At 38.0% G+C, this 25,495-nt stretch overlaps 2 protein-coding genes across 2 annotated transcripts; both read right to left on the bottom strand.

The window, feature by feature from the left end:
• Nucleotides 1-1,149: 1,149 nt before the first annotated feature.
• LOC145006982 (uncharacterized) lies at nucleotides 1,150-4,665 on the bottom strand. Its single transcript, XM_078965992.1, has 8 exons — nucleotides 4,623-4,665; nucleotides 4,456-4,517; nucleotides 3,268-3,862; nucleotides 3,068-3,190; nucleotides 2,872-2,991; nucleotides 2,635-2,748; nucleotides 2,094-2,527; nucleotides 1,150-2,012 (listed from the first exon to the last, which is right to left on the bottom strand). Exons 1-8 carry the CDS (start codon nucleotides 4,663-4,665, stop codon nucleotides 1,389-1,391), a joined length of 2,115 nt encoding a protein of 704 aa, XP_078822118.1. The 3' UTR covers nucleotides 1,150-1,388.
• Nucleotides 4,666-7,601: 2,936 nt separating this feature from the next.
• On the bottom strand, nucleotides 7,602-8,033 carry LOC145006981 (uncharacterized). Its single transcript, XM_078965991.1, has one exon. The coding sequence runs from the start codon at nucleotides 8,031-8,033 to the stop codon at nucleotides 7,602-7,604; it is 432 nt and encodes a 143-aa protein (XP_078822117.1).
• Nucleotides 8,034-25,495: the final 17,462 nt, after the last annotated feature.

Genomic DNA, 25,495 nt, shown 5'->3' with positions numbered 1-25,495 from the left:
CCCTTTGGGTGAAAAAATATTAACAACATTTGCATTCCCAAAAAACTCTACTACTTGAAAACCAACAGATTGAATTTGAGGTCTTTGTTCTTGTAATTTGCTCAAGGATGTAAACTAGTCAGGTTCATCATGTGTAACGAATTCAGGTTCGGGTTTGGTTTTGGATTCGGATTCGGATTCAGATTCGAGTTCGGATTCAAATTCGGATTCGGGTTCGGGTCTGGCTCTGGGTTCGGGTGCATTTAAATGAACTTGTGGTGGATTCATAGATAACATCTACATACAAACACAAAACATTAGTAATTAGATATGATTATATACAAACATAAAACATCTAAAAAAAACATAATATGTCTAAAAATGAGCATAAAACAAGTTTTTAAGACTAATCATATCAACTAAACCACCTTGAAAATATTCATTAATTTCATGTTGATAAGCAATGTGGTTTTTCTCAAACTAAAATAACAAAAAAATTAAAAATTGTTATAATATTATCAAAATAATACTAAATTAACAAAAAATAGGAGTGAACTGGTTGAATACTTGTGGACGATAAACTGAAGTCGTCATGATGTCATCAACATGTATGTGTGGTGAGGCACGATTCGACCCCATTCCCGTGCCACTATTTGATTTGCTAGGTGTCTTGTTGGAGGAATTTTTTTGTTGCTCTTTTAATGCGGTTTTCATGGTTTTTAGTGCTACATTGATTTGATGAGGCGGTTTCCTAAAATAACCGGCTCAAAAAAAAAAATTGCACTACAAAAGCTATTCTGTACTAGTGTTATCATATGTTGTAAGTTTGACGATGATTATATATCAAGAAGAAAACAAAAGAGCAACTGAATGATGAACCTTTTGAAGCAGATCTGGTTTCTAGTAAATGTATATATATTATTTTCCACGATAATGCTGTTAAAATTTTATAAATCGTATGCATTTTGTGTTAAGGATACTTTGTCACTGTCCATTAATTCATTCCATTTATTTGAATTTCCATACCTCGGTACCAAACAACAAGTATTATTGACTTATTTGCATTCCATTTGAGTAACCAAACACGACAATCACATGATAATAATCCATCCAATTACTTCATCCATTCGATTACTTAATTCATTTCATTCCATCCAACCAAACACACCCTTGACACTTAATAAGTTATCATCTTTAACAATTAGTTTCCATTAACTTATTCACTTATTCATCAATATCTCAGGAGCTTGAAGGGACATGTAATATATGAAATACTTTTAGTTATCAAACTAGAATTCAGTTCTTAAATCTCACTATTCGGAATAACATATTCAATGTATAACTGTTGGACCGTAGATGCATCATTCCAAGATGCATGCTCGTTTCACTTTCCAAAAACAAGTTGTAAGTCATCTGTCTTCAATATCGTATTTTTTTGTTTTTGGATTGCCAAATATGTGTCCATATGTCGACCGATAGAGAGTTACTATGAGGGGGATTTGAAGAGCACCAAAAGTCGCAATCGGGACCGAAGATAATAAACAAATTGGAGCAAGCATCCATGGTCTTTTATGAGAAAAGACAATGAACAACGTTGCCCCAAAGGCCACCATCATGGCAGTTGTAGATAGCATCAACGCACAAAGACCAATCATCAGTCGTCTTGGCAAAATGACTAGAAAATCTCTCTCATCAAAACTTCCTGTGAGGATCGACAAGAACATCAGTAATGCTGTGCTGGATGCAAATAGTGAGATTGAATCTGATACAGCAAAGATCGTGAAAGCTATTTCTTTTGTAAACACCGGGATGCCTGTTTCTTGATTGCTTCCACCTGGTACTGTAATGGCTGCCGCAAACACAATTGTGGTAATTAGTGCTGCAGTGATGCTGCATGATTCTGCTACTGCTTTCATCCACTTTTCTGCTTCCTTCACCATATTTTCGTGCTCCCTTCTGAACACCTTATCTGGTGTCTCTTTGAAAGTGTTATCTTTTATAGTGCCAGTGGGAAACACGAGCTTCTCAATTTCCTGTAAAATATAAAACAAAAAGTAAATTACTTCCTTCCCTAGCTACAATAATGGTAAAGAATTCATTTTGGATGTATATACCTGGCGCCAGTGAAGCTCTTTTTGTAGCTGTAATGCTGGGCCTCTTCTATGTCTGAGTTTCTGAAAAGGAGGTAATCTTCCAACCAAGTGCAACATATTGTTCTTAGAAGAATCTTCGATCGTTCTGTAAACACTCTTACGCTCCCCAATGGTATGGATAAGGTTGTAGACTTTTTCTGAACGATGTATAACTGCTAACTGTATAACGTCATACCCACTCTCATCTTTATATCGAACTGCTTTAGGAGATCTCATTAAAATCTCATCAACAACCTCATAAATGTTTTGACGTGCAGCCTCAAGAACAACTCTATAATACAGAGGATGAGCATCAGGGAATTCCAACTTCTCTATTTCATCACATACCAATTTTAAAACTTCTTTTGCTGCTTTCTGTTCCTTCATTTTCTTCTCGATACGCTTAATTGGTGGAACTGATAGTTGGGAAATAATTGGTTCAAAACAATCATCAAACTTGTATTATATAGAATTAGTTAATTATAGTTTAAACGCAACTGATACAAATTGAGTCTTTATATACCTACTCTGGTTGCAACCTTCCAGAAGAGGAAATAAAACACAAAGATAGGAAAATAAAACATCAATATGAGTAGGTGAATCATGTAATAAATCCAACGAAGCATGGCTAATGGACCTGCATAAGCAGAAAACATTCATTTGTGATGTCAACTATATGATAAATTCTGGGGTTGTATTTACAGGTTATATATCAGTAGCTCAAATCTCAATGTGAAGTATAGTAGCAGTTGTCTACTACCAAAGATCAGGTCATCATGTACATCTTCTATTATACACATCATGTCTTTGCAGTAGTATACTAATACTTTAAACGAGTCCCTGGCTCTCATGACTATCCTTTCACAAATATCACCCATATCTGAAAGAAAAAATTAAACCATAATAAAAGAAGAATAACAAAGAGATTATATATCTCTAGCATATTAGAAACTTACTTGGATATATAAGCATTTCCCAGTAATCCAGCCCCATTGGAAAAGTTCTAGTTATTGCCAGAAGTATATTATCATTTTCCACAACAAATTCAGGAGACTTCTTGACTAACTGTGTTGCTAAGTCTACAAGCATATTTTAAAAACTGTGAATAATTAAAGTAGTAAATCTTAGAAACATCGTATTTCTGTCGGCTACGCACCATATTGCTTTGCAGTAACAGCATTAACAAGAAGGTTAACGCCTACTTTTACACCAGCCTTGGATTTTCCATCGACATCATTCGCAGCTTTCAACAAATATTCTATGGTGTCAAGATGCATATTTTCATAAGCTTTGTCTAAAGGTATTTCACCTTTATGGTCTGTAATTTCCAACAATCTTCTGTTTTTTTTTACCAAGAGTGATGCTGCTTTTGTGTTGCCAACGATTGCAGCTATGTGCAGGGGTGTGTTTCCATCAAAATTTCTCATTATCCGTAAGTTTACTTCGTCTGTAAACTCTAATAAATGTCTGAGTATACGGTTACGACGTAATCCAACGGCTATATGAAGCATGGTGTTCCCATCACTGTCTATGAGCTCTATGTCTGCGCCTTTACTCGATGATAGTTTGGACTCTACTTCCCTCCAATTTCCTTCCGCAATTGCTTGACGCAACTTCATGTTGCGTATGATCTTGTTTTTTCCTTTTCGTTTTATGTCTTCATCGACTGTTTGTATTTCGGATGAAATTGTGATATTCTCTTCTGACAAAACTTTATCTCCTATCTGTTTCTGCTTCCTTTTTCGATTGAGCTGAATCCATTTTAAAATTTCATTTAAATGACTATGCAACCATAACCCTTTATATATATATATATATATATATATATATATATATATATATATATATATATATATATATATATACTATTTTATAAAAGAAATCTTACTATTTCTATAAATAGATTAAATATAATAATATTATTTTTTAAAACGTCCAAACTGTTAAGATAATAGTACAAGTAATCAGCAATAAAATAATAATAAATTTGAAATGGTCCAAACTTTTAAGCTAAATATACAATTAGCCGATGCATATCTTTCTTTAGTTTTAACAAACTTTTGACCAACCTATTTTGATCTTTGATCGAATATTGGTTGTTGAATCCCAATATCTCGGATGATATGGGATTTAATTTTAAAATCCCCATTTTTTAGGCCTTATTGCCATATCTCAAACTCTTAAATCGGGTGAAAATGCAGTTAAAGATTATTGCTTCTAATTCTATTTCATGATCTCCTCCTTCCTTCCCCAATCACATACAATTTTTTTTAGGATCCATGATCAAAGGATATAAACTAAACGATGGTAACAGAGACGTTGCTCTCTAATCGTCCTCAAAAACCCATTGAGATGCATTCGAAAGCCATCCCACTTGCGCCATCGTCAGGCTTTCTTCTCCATGTCCTACTCATATTGATCAACCAACCACCACTACTTCAAACATTGTCGCCATAACATCACCGAGCCCCAACATCTATACACAAACACAACATTATTCTCGTATCTAACCACTTTGCTGCTTCTCCTTTTCAACATCATCATCGAGGTTCATTTTTGTTCTCTCCCCCTCTCTCTCTCTCTCTGCCTTCACTCTCTATTTTGAAAATACTTAAGAAGATCTTGACCGATCTATAAAATTTATTTCATCTTTTTGTTTATGATAATCATTCATGGCTGCAAAACACGTTAATCCTTCGTTATTTTGCAGATTTATAGGCTTTTGTTTTGGGTTTCTCTATAACACAATTTCGGGTATGATATTTATTTTGTGTTCCTTATATGTAAGCCTTTTTTTATTTCTTATATATTTTAATTTAGATCTCACTGGATCGAACTGCTATTTCTTAGCAGATCGATTTTAGATATTGAAAGGAGTTTGTTATAAGCTCAACATTGGCCTCTCTACATATGGATTTTGATTTAAATAACAACTTTGCAGGTTTCTTGGATTCTAGACACATGTTCAGTATATATGTTTTCATCCTTAATGATAATATTCCAAAGTACCCATGTTTGAAATTGGCACTTTGATTGTGGTAAGCTACTTTATTATCATTTTTGTTGGTTTTTTGGTTATTACACAAGTAAATTTCATAGATTTTGGTTATTATTACTTAGCGATTATTCATCACTCTCTCTCTCTCTCTCTCTCTCTCTCTCTCTCTCTACATGTTTCTATATTGTTATTTTAGAGTCACATTATATTACTAGCGTCTCTTTTATGTAATAGTTTGCTATATCTAAATTTTGAAAATATTGGTACAAGGTTACTATGGAGTCTGGTGCACACACATAGGCCATCAGAATGGCTTGATGTTGATGGTTGGTATTTGGCAAGAATTCTTTGTGACCTTGTGTATTCAAGTTTGTGTGTATGAAGATACAAATTTAGTTGTATTTTGCAGGTTCAAACCAATATCAAGAACATAGTTTGTTTGATTTTATTTCCATTTTTTTATTTTGATATTTATGTCTAAAGATAAAATTTTAGTTTTTCTTTTATTGTGATTTTTCAACGAAATGGGTTTCTTTAAGGAAGATAGGTATCCTAGATGTTTACAAGCAGATTTGATTTTGATATCCGTTAAATTGTTACCATTTTTTTTTTCATTCTTTTATCCTCTGTTTATCTTTATCTTTTTTTTTTTTGGTTTTTTTTCTTTGTGCAAGATCAATGGCTTTTGATAGAATGAAAACATGATTTCTTAATGTAAGAGGTGAATAGAGGCAATACATTTAAAGATATTCAAGGGCATGGGGATAATGGTGTAGTAGTTAAAAAGCTTAGTAAATTTATCCACAACCTTCTCTTTCTAAGTTCCACCCCACTCCAAAGTTTATATATTTTCATGTAGATGTGAAGATTCTGAACTTTCACATTTTATGATAAATTTGATGGAGATCTGAGTTCCATGTAGCATTCTTGACCACAAGATCTGATGTTACACGAAATGATAGCATTTTTTACCAAAATTCTTATTGATTTCATGTAGCTTATTATGGTTGGATAAAAGGGTTTTTTTGATAGCCTTTTTGATTTTCTTTTTATTTGAAGTTCTGAACCATTTGGATTCTAACAAACTATTTTTTACAATCTTTAGCTTTTATATCTAAAATTAATATTATTTTGTGTATGTTTACGCTTAGTGTAAATGATAGTCATTTTCGTTCAATTATAAGAGGATAATGTTACTTAAAATTAAAATTTAAAGTTAGTTTTTTTTATATAAGATAAAATTAGTCAAATTTGTTTCGTTGAAAAGATTTGATGTGTTTATGTCTTGTTTGAATAGAATATGGGTTTAATTACAATACCAAAAGATAAAGTTAATGTATATTTGTTTGTAATTTTGATTTCACATGAAGAATATGATTTTTTTTTTTTCATTTGAGCTTAATGTAAAAATATAAATTTCATTTTTTATATAACACTTAAAGTAATTAAAGGGAATAAAAACCCACCAAAAAGTCGAAATAAACTATCTAGCACCAAAGATCATTTGGAACAAATGTAAACAACAGGACAACCATGTCAAAATCTAATAGTAAGACTAGACACAATTTATTCTATTTTTTAACATAAAACTATGATACATACTTTTTATTCATAACAATAATATATTTTTATTTTTAACACAAAATAATCAAAGTCTTCATCTAAAAGCTTTAGAAAATATGGGATATGTTCGATGTGTAAAATGAGGTTGATGTTTTCGTACTTCATTTTTGTTTACAAGATGTTAAGGGTATTTGAAAATTATAGCATTATACTTCATTTTTTATAGATGTTTATGGCAATGATTGCATTGTGTTTCAATTTTCTTGTACATGTACTTTTTAAGTACATTTCACAGCATCAAGTGATATCATTTTCTATTTGTGTAAAAACACAAGGCTCTTGCAAAAATATTGTTGTAAATCATTATTTTCTATTTGTTTTTAACTACGGTTGTAAAGAATGGCTCCGTTTGTATCATCCATAAGTTACGGATAAGCTATGAAAATAAAAATATTAAAAGACAAATTTATAAATTCAATTTTTTGTATCGAAAAAAGACTTCAAACATGGGTTAAATTCCCACCAATTTTTTATTTTTTTTTATTTTTTCTTTTAATTAGTTTAGCTTAAAACAACCAACATAGTTAAAACTAAATACTTTAATTTCAAAAAATGGATCATAAAGTTTTTGTAAAAGAAAAACATATCGTCGAAAGAAATTATTCGTCGCCGCCGCTTTGCGCGGGTCTACCGGTAGTATATATATATTAATTTCAAAAAATGGATCATAAAGTTTTTGTAAAAGAAAAACATATCGTCGAAAGAAATTATTCGTCGCCGCCGCTTTGCGTGGGTCTACCGGTAGTATATATATATATATATATATATATATATATATATATATATATATATATATATATATATATATATATATATACATGCAGCGATATCTATTGTTAGATAATCTATATATGTACATGCAGTGATAATTATTGGATTTGTTTAGCAGATATATCGAAAGGTACCGAAAGTTCTTCATAAACTGGAGTTGCGGTTGTATGATCATAGAATGATTTCAGTTTCTCCCAGACATCTTTGGCACAATCAAGATCAACAACAGTGCCAAGGACCTCTTCGCTAATTGAAGCCAAGATCCAACCTTTGACAAGAATATTATATTGTTTCTCCATCTCTGGGCTCAAACCTCTTGGACTGGTAAATGTTGCATCTACAATGCCGTACAGATTGTAAGTCTCCATGAGGGAAAACATCTGTGTCTTCCACAGATGGTAATTACGGTAGCTGGAAAGCTTCACAGAGACAAAGTTAGAAACATTAGTATTTGATGCATATAAGTACTTTAGGTCTTCTTGTATTTGTGCTAAAGCATGTGGAGGAGGATGGATTGATGAGCTTGCCATCTGAATGAAGAATAGATCTGAATGAATGCATGCAGTTAACATCTTCATGGTTCATATAAGGCTTAAACAGGTTTATATTGTATTCGATACTTGCATTGTTTAGTCTCCGCTTTATCTTTTTACACTCACTTTGTGTTTGCCAGAAGATACTCCTACACAGATAAGGGCATTAAAGATGAATAAAGTACGATTATATTGTATTGGATACCTGAATTGGATACTATCTGCTTTATCTTTTTTTAATAATTACTTTATTCTAATGAATCTTGTCAATACTAGGATTATATTGGGCAGGTGGGGGTTATGTCGGTGGCGTGGAAAACGTGTGCATGTATTTCATTTGGGTCCTGAACTCCTGATATTTCCGGTTAACATTTTTATCTTTCCACTTAAGAAATAAATGTTTGGACCTTTTTGCCTCTGAATTAATATTGGAGGTATAAAGAAAGATCGTCTATATAACACGGGAGAAATAAAGATTATCCATAAACACATTCAATTATTATTTTTAACGAAAAATTCAAAAAGTTTAAAGTAAAAAAATTGTGATGAAGTGGCGACTTTACCCTTTTACAAATTGTGGATGATTTTTAACTTTGGCAAGGAGATTTCCCCATGTACAAAGTGGTGATACTTGAATTACAGTCCCATTCCCTGTCCCATGTGCAGAACGTCGACAATTTTACTCTTATGCACAAAAAGGATGGTTCCAATGTGATAGATCACCATTGCTGATGCTGGATACTTTTGTAGAAGTACATTAGTATTCTTGAGATCTTAAAGAACAAGTGTATTTAAAGATTTTGCAAGATCTAATGTGGTTGTTCTGGTGTAACCCTTATTTTCATGATCAATGCTGGCTGCTTGAAGTTGCTGGTTCCTGCCACACCACTAAGCACACTCGAATGCAACTAAATTATGGTTCACGAAGAAATAATCCAAGGATGGAAGTAACCAAGACAAAAAGAACGAAGAGCAAAAGAAGTAATCCACACCAAATACTTGGGTCAGCAGATCGAGATTGGCTCTACACTAACAGCCTCCACGAGAGAAAACTACTTTGTCTTCTAAAAAAAATACAAGCACATCTTTGGATGGGAGCAGGGGGATCCAAAACCAAACTTAACAGGGGTTCCATATATGGAATTTTTCCAGCAAAATTCTGATTTATTAGGGTTATTTTTGAAATATATAGGGTGTACCCACTTCCAAGTCCGGCCATACACCCCACTAGCCATAGCTTGCATCCGCCACCGGATGGGAGCCACAGATATGGTTGGAGTAAGTCATGACATCATCGAGCACCTGAACATCTACCCCGATGACAACATAATCAAACAAAAAAGGAGGGGGCAAGATGGAGAGAGAAACAAGGCAATCAACGCTGAAGTCACTAAGTTAGTTAAAACTGACATCGTACGAGACGCCATCTTTCCAACCTGGATTGCCACCTGGTCATGTTCAAAATCCACGACGACAGATGTCAAATGTGCGTCGACTACTTAAATTTGAATAAAATATGCCCAAAAGACTATTATCCCCTCCCATAGAGAGATCTGAAGGTAGAATCGTTGGAATGTTTCAAATGAAAGTGCTTCTTTGGACGCCTATAATGGCTATCACCAAATCTTCATGAGAAAAGAATTAAGATGAAGAAAAAAACATCATTCTACACAGACCTCCACATCTATTACCTGAAGATGTCGTTCGAGTACAAAAACATCAAAACAACGTACCAACACCTCATCGACAAGATATTTAAAAATCAAATCAGAAGAAACATCGAGGTATACATCGACAACATGGTAATCAAGAGTGCAAACGACACTGCCTTGTTATGAGATGTTAAAGAAACCTTCAAAACGATGGAAAAATTGATGATGAAGCCCAACCCCGCAAAATGCATATTTGAAGCTAACGAATGAAAATTTTGGGGATACTACATCAGAAGACAAGGCATACAAATGAACCCTAGCAAGATCAAAGACCTCCTAAAAACACACATGTCCCGCAACTTGAAAGATATGCAAGGCCTCAACGGGAAGCTAACCGTAGTAGGAACATTCATAGAGAAGTCAATAGAAAGAGCAATACTGATGTTCCAAACCTTGACGTCATGTGTCGATAAAAAAAAAAAACTTCAAATGGACATTGGAAGTTGATTGTAACACCCCGAATCCTAGGTATGAATTTTATATCTTCTTGTTCATATTTAAAGGTCTACTCGACGAGTTGGATGCCCCAACTCATCATATAGGAATGTATCTGGTCGTGTGACTTAAGTGACCTACTCGACGAGTCGGAGGACCCAACTCGACGAGTAGGAGCTGGAATATGAAACGCTAATTTCTAGGGTTTTGCACCCTATTGAAAGGGTCATTAGCCTCCCTCAGCCTCCCTTACTACCCCTCTTGAGCTCAATAAACCCTAATATCGAATCCTCTCCACTTGTGGTGTGAAAGAAGCTTGGAATGTGATTTTATGAAGAAAGACTTTGAGCTTGAGGAACTTGGAGCAGTGAGAAGCTTATGGATCTGACTCTACTTCACCTTGGCATCATTTTGAAGGTAAGAAGTCATTGCATTGTCTTATCTTTAGCTAGAACTCTCCATGCAAGAGTATAGGGCCATCTTTAGGATGTTTGGGGTTCATTTTGGGTTTTAGACATGATCTGAAGTTGCAACTTCAGATCTAGGCTCCTCTAATCCCCTATAGTCATAAAGTTCTGACCTTTATCAAGTTATGGCCTTCTTCTCACCTAGAACTTCTTCTTTAGCTTGGTTTTGTCCCTTAAGACCTTGCATGCACGTAAAGTTCGCAACTTTATGTGGTATCTATGCCTTAGGAGCTTAGATCTGCAATATGGAGCTTTGGGGTGGCTTAAAAACATCTAAATGAGAAATAGACTGAAGGGACACAACGAGTTGGATGGCCAACTCGACGAGTCTAGATGGGTTTTCCGGCTTTCTGGATTCCGCATGGACTCGACGAGTCAGTTAGCGTTTCCCCGACATTTGGACACTGCATGGACTCGATGAGTTGTCTGGAAAGTCAGCGTGTCGACTGGGATTGTCACGATTCTCTAAGTTCTGAAGGAACTCGACGAGTCAGTAATCTGCACTCGACAAGTCAGGTCAACATGTACTATTGAGCTTGACCTTTGACTTGGACTTTGACAAAGGTTTGACCAGGTTGACGTTTGAGGGCATTCTGGTAAATTAGGTATTTATAAAAGTTGATCATTGGTGATTATAGGTGGTGGGATTCGTAGCAGTGATTTGGGAGTTTGATTTTATCGCCACAGTTTGACATTTGCAAGATGAGTTCTCACTATATCAACAGGGTATAAGACACCAATACTGGCCCTTACCGGATTTGAATCCGGTTTATTTGCATGATATTTTTATTGATTTGTTAGATCTACATCCTGGTAGTTCGGATGGTGATATGTTAGTGATCGGTTAGTTCGGTATCCTGGTTCTAGGATGTTGCTATGATTAGTGATATGTTAGATCGGTTTTACTTTTATATACATGCTATTTTTTATATGATATTTATGTGCACATGATTGTTTGATTGGGGTTGGGTGGAGGCGGTCCTGCTCATGCTGAAAGCCAACAAACCCAGGGCAGTCCGGATAGACTGAAGGCCTACGAGGCGGTCCAATCAGACCGAAGGCCCGGTGAGCGATCCGGATAGGTTGTAGGCCCTGCGAGGCGGTCCAGACGTACCAAAGGCTTGGGAGCGGTAAAGATAGGTTGTAGGCCCTGCGAGGCGGTCCAGTCAGGCTGAAGGCTCATTATGCATGCTATTTGTTTATGATATGATATCTTTTATATGAGGTTGGTATTTTGGGGGTGACTCACTAAGCCTTTGTGACAACCCAAGTTGCCCCGTTACCTTTCTCCGTTACCATTAATGGAATATTGCACTGTTCAAAAGTTCCGTTAATGAGAAGTCGTCAAGTTTAATAAACATTTCAATTGTGTATGTTTACATGTCGTTAAGTCGTGATAAAAGGAAATAAAAATACATAACACACATTTCCATTTATTTGGAAAATGTCAAGTTTTATTATTACGACCACTAAATCGGGTGTGACCAAAAGCCCCGTTTAACGGCAGTATCGGGTAAAATCCCACTGAGCCCCGACTCAAAACCCTATATAAGGGTGAGTGGAGTCTATTGGAGACTTTTTACACTCTCTCTCTAGACCCGTTTTCGCCCCGAATCCGCAACCAAACGCTTCCAAATTGTAAGTCCGCTTACCCTAGCTTGTTCTAAACATTACTAGCTGTAGTTATAGCCCAAAAACCATCCAAGAAGGCATGGGATAAGGAGTTTACGGCCCAGGAACACTCTAGGGCCGTAAACCCCTAAAATGGTGCCAAACGTGCCTCTAAACTTGTCCTTAAGCTTGGAAACTAATTAGGGATCTAGCCTAGGAGTGTTTAAACATCAAAACTCAATGACTTGGGGCATAAAAGTGATTTTACGGCCCAAGCACATTCTTAGGCTGTAAACCCCTCAAAACCTTGCCTAAATGCCTCCAAAACACTCCCAAACCACACTAGGGCTTAACACATAAATTAAGGGCTTATTCCTTTGGGTTTAGATCACTTAAACACGTCAAAATGAAGGATAAAAATGAGTCTACGGCCCAAGCACATGCTTAGGCCGTAAACTCCCCAAAACATGCCCAAAAGGTGGTTTTTGCCCCCCCCCCCCAAATGACCTTAGTCTATTTCTATAAAATGCTAAGAAGGATTTAAGGACTTAAACACATGAAATATAGGGGTAAAAAGGAGTTTACGGCCCAAGCAATTGTCTAGGCCGTAAACTCCCCAAAACACATCCAAATGATAGTTTTAACACTCCAAAATAGCATCACACTTCATTAGAAATCACTAGAAAGGCATTAGGGGCTTTAAACTTCACAAAACTCTAAGGATGAGAGTTTACGGCCGTAAACTCCCTTAGGAGTGGTTCCTTGGCCATAAACTCATAGAACATGCCCTTAGAGGCCTCAAACCCACTCATGCCTTTTATGAAAAGTCCTTAGAAAAATCCCATGAACAAGCTAGAAGCATAAAACACCCAAGAATATACCCTTGGGAGTTTACGGCCGTAAACTCCCTTGAGTTGGGCCGTAAACTCCAAATTGGTCCATGTTAATGCTTTAAACCCATTCACACACTTGATATTTGAGTTTAGCAAAGTTCCACAACTGATAGGAAACCCTTAGCACCCTTAAACGCTACCCGGGACACCCAAACACTTAGCCAAAGTGTTTTCCGCTCCTGTGAGCACGTATATTTGTTTAATTAGTATTAAATGTGCTAATTGCATGTAAACATATGTTACCCTATGTTAAAATAGGTCATTGTGTGTGTTCAAGTCCTTGCGTGACACCGAACGCCCAAACGGCACCTTCGTCGGACCTACTCACACCAGGTGAGTTCATACCCCTAAATGAACCTTTTAATGTTTTTAAATGTTTTATAGGGGCGAATACAAGTTAAACATGCCAGTTATCATGTCAATCACATGTGATTGATAACCTGCATGCACAAGATTTTACCACTTTACACTGTTTTACCGAGTGGGACACTATAATGAATTTTACTTATTTCATAACTTTTACTTATACTGATTTATCCAAATTCATTCTAAATTGGTTTATGAAAGATCCTCTAAGGTTTTTAAACATATTTTACAAAAGAATACAATTTGTGATTTTCTATGTACATGAAGGCTTTTCATTTAAGATTTCCCTTTTAGACGTATACTTTTACTTGTTAAATACTGTTGCTTTCACTTATACCTATAGTCGCTTATACTTGATGACGCTTATACTTATTCACGCTCTTACTTAATAATATCGAATCTACTTTACTTATACTTGATATCGACACTACTTCACTTATACTTGATACGCTCTCGCTTCACTTATTATCGCCTCCACTTCGTGATACGCTTATACTTGTTCGACACTTCTACTTCACTTGCGACCGCTTCTACTTTACTTCTTAGACACTTCTACTTCACAAAGATCAATTCTACTTAATACCCACTCCGTTGTAGTTAGATGTTTATCTGTGCTTATATAGGTACACATAAGTAATGATTGAAAGACTTAGGAAGGCCCATCTGCCCTATTTCCTTTTCTTCGTTGAGATGTGGTCTGGTGGGATCGGATGGCCGTCCGAAGGTCGTTTGACTCATTAGTTATATATTATGTATATAAGTATGGACATATAGTAATTCTCTAGGCAGTTTAGTTAAGAGTCTCTACTTCTAGTCTACACTTACATTAGAAACCCACTATTGGGAAGTCTCTCCTCTAGTTCAACACTTACACACTACCCACTATTTGGGATGCATCTTCAGGACACGGCCTTCTCTATCGTCTAGTTGGTAATCAGAGTTTCCTATAGGGAGAGCGGACATTGTGTGTATAGATCTATACGGGATTGACACCCCCGCACCCTGACTGCTAGCTACAGTCCACGGCTCACCAAGCCAAGGGGTGACAAATGTCACATTATATAGACGCTTGTAGGGCGTCTGGTACTCTAGTGTCGGTTAGTATGGTTACGAGTAGCCGGGGTTACCTTATAATTCATGGCTTTAAGGTACAGTATTTCACCGGCAATCTACATTGTATGCTGGTAATTCATTTTCAGAGTCACACTGTTATCTCTGTTTGACCTTACAAGATGTATCTTTCATTTGATACTGTCTGGGGTCTGTTATCTCTTTTTGACCTTACAAGATGTATCTTTTATTTGATACTGTCTGGGGTCTATTATCTCTGTTTAACCTTACAAGATGTATCTTTCATTTGATGCTGTCTGGGGTATGTACCCATTGCATTCACAGAATCTACTGTATTCATGGTATTCACTGTGTTCACCATTCTAGACCTTGTTAGACGTATCTTTCATTAGATATTGTATGCGGTCTGTATTCACTATTTAGACCCTACTAGTTGTACCCTTCATTTGGTACCTTCTGGGGTCTGTGTCTCCACTTGTTAGACTAAACCAGGCGTGTCGTTTGTTTGATACTTTCCTGGAGTCTATGGTTCTTTGCCTTATTCAGCAGTCCTCACTGCTGAGGCATGTGATATTCCCTGATGTCGTTGCTTTCCTCAATAATCAAATACAGTATTTTGATAATGATAGCAATTTAGGGAAAACTACTTTTACCCCACATCACTGACCAATCTTGGTAGAAGGCTGCTTTTATTAAAGAAAATATAGGATTTTCTGGAAAGGACTCTAATACACTAAAATCTCTTCAACTATTACTTTATTAAGTTATTTGAATGAAATGTCACTAAATGCTTATGAACTCACCAGCATTTGTAAAAATGCTGATACTCGCTTTTCAAATAACTTGTATTCTCAGGTTAGCATTAGACAGGTACATCCCCGGAGCTGTTGATGAAGATAGCTTAGTACCATGGTGTATTTATGCTATTACTTGTAGTACTTTAAATTGTTGTAATGTAACCTTGTAAAACTATTACTATTAATGCAATGTTTTGTTGTACTTTGATTACTATAATGCATGTGTTGTGATACTTGACATGACGTCATCCACCCCAGAACGTTTCCGCCGTTCCGGTTTTGGGGTGTGACAGATTGGTATCAGAGCATTGTTTATAGTGAGCTAAGTATATCAATTCATAAAAGATATACAACCTATAAATACAAAAGGGATAAAACACTCTGACCAAGAATTATAGTTTAAAATATAACCATATTTTACCAAAGTATAATAACATCCAGAATCTAAACCCTCGAACAAGAGTATCACAGGAAGAACAATAATAAAAGTCTTTGGATGTTGAACCCTATAGTCAAACCTGGGCAGTTATGTAATCGTAAACTGGAATAAATGTAACCTGATCAACTACATTTATTCGAGGTGCGATGAACGTGTGCTCGGGAGTGATGGTGGTGTACAACGGGTCTGAAACTTACCAACTACGGTTGTTAGAGCCAAACATAAAGTTCAAATACTATAAGAGTATTTTAGAACGCTAAAAGATCCACACTAATCCCATAATTCCTATTCAAAAGATAAGAAAACAAATAAGAATTTAAAATACCATAGGGGTATTTTAGGAATCATAAACAACATTGCGTGAATGACTAAAAAGATCCTTATTGATATACCTACAACTACAGAGGGTACACTCCCAAGGTTATATATAATAAGGATCCCATAGGCTAAGAATGTGTGGTTTCGCTCTATTTCCTTTTCCTCATTGGGATGTGGTTCTAGAGTAGTATCACGTATTCGAAGGCCTATCGGATCTAAACTATATATGATTTGTATACCCTGTGTAATCGTAGCAGGACTTGATATGGATCATCCAGCGAAATATTAATAATCTGCTAGGATTCTTTAGACATTTCCATTCTCGCACGAACCCTGTAGAAGACCCTACCCACTTCAGTGCATAACAGAAGAGTTGATTGTGACCCCGAAGAAGTTCATTGAGAAGATTTTCAGTTCGGAAATAAATGAACTAGGGCGAGACTATTGAATTCACCAGGTGCCTATATCTTTTAGGGACACCAGTGAAGAGATTCGCCTAAACTTCCGAGATTCCAGTCATCCATCATGAAGTGATGACACCCATAGTCGGAGTCAGAAGGAAGGCGGAGTAGAAATTCAATATATCCATATGCGAAGAGAATCTTAGGTAACTACCCGAAGGAAACCAACGCCGATTCCAGTCAAAGATACAACGCAGACCGAGGGAGCCAGTACGTGGAACCCGAGAAGTGTCTTTTCCTCGTGTTCGTCACGCTAATACACCCATAAAATAATACAATTTAGTGAGTTAGTGGTTACACTTCTCACGCTATGTGTTAGGTAAATCGCCTTGTTCCCGTTGCCAGTAATACGCTTAGAGCGGTTCCCCACACCTCTGTGAGGTTGTTTAGCCATAAGCCCTCATGAGCCTCTCTTTCCGCAGCTTCGTTCCGAACTGTTCTCAAATCTCTCCAAGGCAGAGAGTGAAACCTTTCTCAGTATAAAGGTAACTTAGTAGGAACGACTCACATCTTATGGCCTTTTTCTGATACCCATACACCCACTTCGATTACCAGGACTACATCATAGGGATGTAGGTCGACACTCAGACAACCAATACCCGAGGCACAGGAAAAACACTATGCCTAATACGTTCAGGACAGAAATGTCCAGGGTTAACCATCGTCTCTCATTACCTTGTATTCCTTTCCTTGTAGGAAAAACCATGCCACCGAAGAAGCGTAACCAATCCACAAGCAAGAAACCTACTCTCCTATTCGATGAAGCTACGTTTCAAGCTGCAGTCTCGGCAGCCGTAGCAGCTGCCATGGCTCACCTGAATGCTAACAACGTCGATGTTAGCAAGGTGACTAACGGGAATTCTGATCCTAGTAGTGAACAGCAACAACCAACCTCTGTATACCCAGCCACCCAGTAACCTTCACCGAACCCACTAAAGAGAAAACTCAAGATAGAGGAGGGAAGTACCTCGGCTCAAGGACCTTCTGAGGGGCAACGAGCTGCGGCAGTTTGTACCCCTGTCAACCCTTCCCTCCCGACTTCAAGAAGACCGTATCTAGGAGACCTTCCCCACTGCAGCAAGTGCAGCTACCATCATCATGGTGCCTGCTGGGAACTCTATTGTGCTAGGTGCCACATGTTGGGACATACTGCTCGCGTCTGCAGAACCCCGGTTGAGTTCATTACATCAATCACCAATGTGGCGACCCGTACAGTTTGCCACCTATGTGGTAAAATGGGACACTTCAAGAAGGACTGCCCAACTGAAGAGAAAGACAAAGACACAAAATAAGCCTGACACTACTGCTTAGGGAGAAGCGGCAAGGAACTCATTAGATTTTGGTACGTCTCTCGATCTAGGATAACTAAACTAAGAACAATAAAAGACTAATTCAAATGTAAATTCTTTCCAGTAAGGCGAAAGTTGCAGCACTGTTATAAAATTTAAAAATTCATTAGGTAAAACTATAGTGGCTAAACATATACGTTACGGCCATGTATATTTAAGATGGACAGACCTAGAGTGAGCGAATGCCACCTCATCTCCTGTTCCTCGTTTGGTTGTGGATTTAGGGTGGGGTCGCTCAGTCAATAGTCCTCCCCACCTTAAATATACATGAATAGTATATGTGAGGCGATTATAGAAATGCCTCGTGAGGATCCGTTCATGAAAAGATACTCTATTCGGAAACACTTAGAACTCTCTATAGTTCCGCATCGACTCTACCGATCCAAGTATCCGTGGTAGTGATACGTAGGACGAAACCCGAGACGCCTCGAACTTGTGTGCCTGTTCGGCACATGACTCTATCGATCTTCACTTTATATCATGTCGGAGTGTGCCAACTTCGACAACTCTATTGATCATGGTTTGATTTCGTGCAACCATGTGTACATCCTTAGTGCTGTGTAAAAAGAACTTTCTCCATAGCCAAGTTGGCAAATAAAGGTTCTTCCGAACCTAAACCTAACACAAATAATCAAACCTAAGGCGATCCGCCAATCGTCCCTCTTATCTCGAAACCTTTCGGAGTACCCAAGGGAGGGTACCATACCCTGTCGACCGACCCCTCGTAGTCAGACAAACACCAAAGCGAAAGACACTACAGATACTTCAGGAAACAATGACCATCCGAGGCATACCTCTTAGATTCCTCCGGGAGATCCTTCGCACCTCGCACATCAGGTTCGCGAACCCAGAGAATAGAACTCATGAGACTGACCACTATCATCAAGCATACCGATGCCATACATCAAGTATTGGCGGTTAAACCAAGCATGAGTTCTACCACGAACCTTTTAGCAAAACACTTTCACCATATTCCATAACATAGGAGCCGAAGTCAAGCGAATCACTGCGGGTCGAACGAGTAAGTTCCGAGCGATGAAACCATATACCCACTAGATTTGACCTAGACCGAGAAAATTCAGAACCTTCGGAAGAGTAGTTGCATGTAGATGCTTTAACTACTCAGACACCTCGTCCATCAGTCATAGTCAAGTAGTGCTTATCATCCTCCACCCTCTCGCAAGGAGGAAATCGTTGTCGCCCTGGAGACGATTAATTACACTTTTCGAAGTGAACACTAGGATACCGAGAACCATAGGATAACCTTCGCAGCCAAGAATACTTGATAAAGTGCGAACGTAGTTGCGTTAAGCCTTATGACCCTGATTCCGAAGAGATTATAGACTCGACACCAGCCTTGGTGTTAGTCGAGGGGTTATGCAGGAGCATGCACTTTCCACGCTAGAATGAACCACAGTCTTAGAGATTCCTTGGACTGTTAGGTGTTCCACGAATACTATCTCACGCAGAGATAATAGAACTACCTCCCGAGATAGTCCAATGCTCGTTTAGTGAAACCTTATCTCCTCGACCCTCAGGGTTTCCGTGTCTCAAGCGTAGTTAGTGCAGGTACATTTTGCACGAGTTTGGGATAGACACTCTATAGTAAACCGATGACCATAGTCACGCAATCCTCACGGACATCTAGAAAGTCTCTATCATCCAGTTGAAAGAAAACACGAAACCGAAGACCACCCGAGATTCCTAAGGCCTAACCTGAAGGACCACACATCCAGTACAAGTGAGAACGTTAGGAACTTCGGAATGGCGATCAAGCCAGTGTTGATCTTGCCGTAGAAGTACACTATGTTCTTAGCACTGAAAAGCTCTACTCCCTTTCCAAGAGCATAGGACCATCCGAGAATCCTCATGGAGACATGGTCCAACCCTATTCAGGCCGCTACTACCTTCGGATATACCGCAAGATTCACACCCGGACGACCCATTTCTTAGACTTGACTTGATAGGTGATTTCCCAACAACACTCTTCGTGCCTCACTCATCTTGATAGAATCCATTGAGAACCCTAACCTTGTAGATACACCAGTTGGAACCCACTAGCTACACGAGATGGAATCCGCACCCCGTACGCGAGGGTCTGTTGAAATGACAAACACAGACCAGAGATCACTTGGGAATGCAAGGCCAACCACATAGGAAGTACCCTCTTACCTCTACTTGGCCATTCATACCTAATTCCTTGCCTAGACCTGAATTTCGGGATGAAATTCCCTCTAACGGGGGGATGATGTGACAACCCAAGTTGCCCCGTTACCTTTCTCCGTTACCATTAACGGAATATTCCAATGTTCAAAAGTTCCGTTAATGAGAAGTCGTCAAGTTTAATAAACATTTCAATTGTGTATGTTTATATGTCGTTAAGTCGTGATAAAAGGAAATAAATATACATAACACACATTTCCATTTATTTGGAAAATTTCAAGTTTTATTATTACGACCACTAAATCGGGTGTGACCAAAATCCCCGTTTAATGGCAGTATCGGGTAAAATCCCACTGAGCCCCGACTCAAAACCCTATATAAGGGTGAGTGGAGTCTATTGGAGATTTTTTACACTCTCTCTCTCTATACTCTCTCTCTAGACCCGTTTTCGCCCCGAATCCGCAACCAAACGCTTCCAAATTGTAAGTCCGCTTACCCTAGCTTGTTCTAAAGATTACTAGTTGTAGTTATAGCCCAAAAACCATCCAAGAGGGCATGGGATAAGGAGTTTACGGCCCAGGAACACTCTAGCACCGTAAACCCCTAAAATGGTGCCGAACGTGCCTCTAAACTTGTCCTTAAGCTTGGAAATTAATTAGGGATCTAGCCTAGGAGTGTTTAAACATCAAAACTCAATGAATTGGGGCATAAAAGTGAGTTTACGGCCCAAGCACATGCTTAGGCCGTAAACCCCTCAAAACCTTGCCTAAATGCCTCCAAAACACTCCCAAACCACACTAGGGCTTAACACATAAATTAAGGGCTTATTCCTTTGGGTTTAGATCACTTAAACACATCAAAATGAAGGATAAAAATGAGTTTACAGCCCAAGCACATGCTTAGGCCGTAAACTCCCCAAAACATGCCCAAAAGGTGGTTTCCCCCCCCCCCCCCAAATGACCTTAGTCTATTTCTATAAAATGCTATTAAGGATTTAACACATGAAATAGAGGGGTAAAAAGGAGTTTACGGCCCAAGCAATTTTCTAGGCCGTAAACTCCCCAAAACACATCCAAATGATAGTTTTAACCCTCCAAAATAGCATCACACTTCATTAGAAATCACTAGAAAGGCATTAGGGGCTTTAAACTTCACAAAACTCTAAGGATGAGAGTTTACGGCCGTAAACCCGTAAACTCATAGAACATGCCCTTAGAGGCCTCAAACCCACTCATGCCTTTTATGAAAAGTCCTTAGAAAAGTCCCATGAACAAGCTAGAAGCATAAAACACCCAAGAATATACCCTTGGGAGTTTACGGCCGTAAACTCCCTTCAGTTGGGCCGTAAACTCCAAATTGGTCCATGTTAATGCTTTAAACCCATTCACACACTTGATATTTGATTTTAGCAAAGTTCCACAACTGATAGGAAACCCTTAGCACCATTAAACGCTACCCGGGACACCCAAACACTTAGCCAAAGTGTTTTCCGCTCCTGTGAGCGCGTATATTTGTTTAATTCGTATTAAATGTGCTAATTGCTTGTAAACATATGTTACCCTATGTTAAAATAGGTCATTGTGTGTGTTCAAGTCCTTGCGTGACACCGAACGCCCAAACGGCACCTTCGTCGGACCTACTTACACCAGGTGAGTTCATACCCCTGAATGAACCTTTTAATGTTTTTAAATGTTTTATAGGGGGGAATACAAGTTAAACATGCCAGTTATCATGTCAATCACATGTGATTGATAACCTGCATGCACAAGATTTTACCACTTTACACTGTTTTACCGAGTGGGACACTATAATGAATTTTACTTATTTCATAACTTTTACTTATACTGATTTATCCAAATTCATTCTAAATTGGTTTATGAAAGATCCTCTAAGGTTTTTAAACATATTTTACAAAAGAATACAATTTGTGATTTTCTCTGTACATGAAGGCTTTTCATTTAAGATTTTCCTTTTAGACGTATACTTTTACTTGTTAAATACTGCTGCTTCGCTTATACTTATTTTATACTCCGACTCGGTAACGCTTTCACTTATACCTATAGTCGCTTATACTTGATGACGCTTATACTTATTCACGCTCTTACTTAGTAATATCGACTCTACTTCACTTATACTTGATATCGACACTACTTCACTTATACTTGATACGCTCTCGCTTCACTTATTATCGCCTCCACTTCGTGATACGCTTATACTTGTTCGACACTTCTACTTCACTTGCGACCGCTTCTACTTCACTTGTTGGACACTTCTACTTCACAAAGATCACTTCTAATTAATATCCACTCCGTTGTAGTTAGATGTACGTCTGTGCTTATATAGGTACACATAAGTAATGATTGAAATACTTAGGAAGGCCCATCTGCCCTATTTCCTTTTCTTCGTTGAGATGTGGTCTGGTGGGATCGGATGGCCGTCCGAAGGTCGTTTGACTCATTCGTTATATGTTATGTATATAAGTATGGACATATAGGAATTCTCTAGGCGGTTCAGTTAAGAGTCTCTACTTCTAGTCTACACTTACATTAGAAACCCAGTATTGGGAAGTCTCTCCTCTAGTTCAACACTTACACACTACCCACTATTTGGGATGCATCTTCAGGACACGGTCTTCTCCGTCGTCTAGTTGGTAATCAGAGTCTCCTGTAGGGAGAGCGGACATTGTGTGTATAGATCTATACGGGATTGACACCCCGCACCCTGACTGCTAGCTACAGTCCACGGCTCACCAAGCCAAGGGGTGACAAATGTCACATTATATAGACGCTTGTAGGGCGTCTGGTACTCTAGTGTCGGTTAGTATGGTTACGAGTAGCCCGGGTTACCTTATAATTCATGGCTTTAAGGTACAGTATTTCACCGGCAATCTACACTGTATGCTGGTAATTCATTTTCAGAGTCACACTGTTATCTCTGTTTGACCTTACAAGTTGTATCCTTCATTTGATACTGTTTTGGGTCTGTTATCTCTGTTTGACCTTACAAGATGTATCTTTCATTTGATACTGTCTGGGGTTTGTTATCTCTGTTTAACCTTACAAGATGTATCTTTCATTTGATGTTGTCTGGGGTCTGTACCCATTGCATTCACAGAATCTACTGTTTTCACAGTATTCACTGTGTTCACCGTTCTAGACCTTGCTAGACTTATCTTTCATTAGATATTGTCTGCGGTCTGTATTCACTATTTAGACCCTACTAGTTGTACCCTTCATTTGGTACCTTCTGGGGTCTGTGTCTCCACTTGTTAGACTGAAGCAGGCGTGTCGTTTGTTTGATACTTTCCTGGAGTCTATGGTTCTTTGCCTTAGTCAGCAGTCCTCACTGCTGAGGCATATGATATTCCCTGATGTCGTTGCTTTCCTCAATAATCAAATTCAGTATTTTGATAATGATAGCAATTTAGGGAAAACTACTTTTACCCCACATCACTGACCAGTCTTGGTAGAAGGCTGCTTTTATTAAAGAAAATATAGGATTTTCTGGAAAGGACTCTAATACACTGAAATCTCTTCAACTATTACTTTATTAAGTTATTTGAATTAAATGTCACTAAATGCTTATGAACTCACCAACATTTGTAAAAATGATGATACTCGCTTTTCAAATAACTTGTATTCTCAGGTTAGCATTAGACAGGTACATCCCCGGAGCTGTTGATGAAGATAGCTTAGTACCATGCTGTATTTATTCTATTACTTGTAGTACCTTAAATTGTTGTAATGTAACCTTGTAAAACTATTACTATTAATGCAATGTTTTGTTGTACTTTGATTACTATAATGCATGTGTTGTGATACTTGACATGACGTCATCCACCCCAGAATGTTTCCACTGTTCCGGTTTTGGGGTGTGACAGCCTTTGAGTTTACAGATGTAACAACTCAAGTATTTCTGAAGATCATGGGAAGGGAAAGGCATGATTGTACACCTCCTTATATTTTTATGATTTGATTCTAAGGATACTCTGACATGATACTATTTTCAAAACAATTGTAGCAACTATTGGCTTTATATGTTTAATAAGTTTTAAATTGGCTTTATTTTTTTAGCAATGTTACAAATTGGTATTAGATCCTTGTTTTGAGTGAATTTGAGGAACACTAGTGTGAATCCGATGTCAAACTAAGGAAAAGAATTTCAAAATGATTTTGTTTTAAAAATGGTTTTCAAAATACTAAAGGAGGATGCAAATGTATGATCAGCCGGAGCCAATAAATAGACCCCAAAATACCATACAATTATTTGATATTGTGATATGTTAGAACAACATGCTAGAGATAAATTAGGGATCCTCGGGAATTACATGATAGAATTGCATGATTATATGATGCCTGCTAGCCTAGGGTTTTCCTTATATGAGATTGACATCATTACTGTAGTTGCTTAGGGTATGCATCATGGTTATACATAATTAAGATCTTATAGCCTGAGAATGCTTGGTTTGGCCTTATGTTTTGTTCTTGTTTTATTGGGGGCTTATGTTATGTCCAGTGTTATGTTTGGCTAGCATAAACTAGCACTACAGGGTTGGTGGAAGTTTCATGGATGGGTTGTATGAGGGTTAATCGGTTGGTTATGAGATATTAGCTTCCTCTAGGAGTGAGGAATGAGCGCTCGATATAGTTATGTATATGGTTATGGCATTGTATTGATACTTGGGACAAATATGAGTAGGTGTGGAAGGTAGTATGGGCTCGTACTACTAAAAGCACAAGACTCATACACGTAACAAGGAAGTCACAACCCCTAGGGTTTATCGGGAGTTGGTTCCCTATTATTATATGAGATGTATGATATTTTTCCTAGTTTATTTTTCAGTATAGTGGTCACGAGACATTTTGAGACTGGATCAGGATTGAGAGTTGGCGGCCAGGGCGGGCCAGCACCAGTGACAGAGACTGCTAGTCAGATGAGACCTGAGGAGTTGGATGCTAGAATCCGAGAGATCCTACATGATGAGGTTGTTGTACTATTCCGGATGGAGCTACTGGAGATGTTTAGGTCTATCAATACCGCCATGGTTGAGTACTTCAATGAGCGTTATGCAGCCCTTACTGAGGCAGCTACTACAGATGTAACAGTGACAGGGGGTGGAGTCTATCGATCTTTTCAGTACCGGGACTTCGACAACACGAAGCCCCCGACTTTTGATGGGATACATGACCCGATTGTAGCCATGAGGCGGCTCTCAGATGTGGAGGGATATTTCTTCACACACTCATGTCCTACTAACTAGAAGGTTAGATATGCCCTGAACCTGCTGAGGACCGGGGAAAAGGACTTGTAGAGGTTGATGACAGGATCGTACTCAGATGATCAAAGAACTGTGGTCATTTGGGAGTAGTTCAGGGAT

Source organism: Lactuca saligna, chromosome 7, assembly GCF_052625555.1.
Source record: "Lactuca saligna cultivar CGN05327 chromosome 7, ASM5262555v1, whole genome shotgun sequence".
Classification (NCBI taxonomy): domain Eukaryota; kingdom Viridiplantae; phylum Streptophyta; class Magnoliopsida; order Asterales; family Asteraceae; genus Lactuca; species Lactuca saligna.
This window is presented reverse-complemented; position numbering and strand designations above follow the sequence as displayed.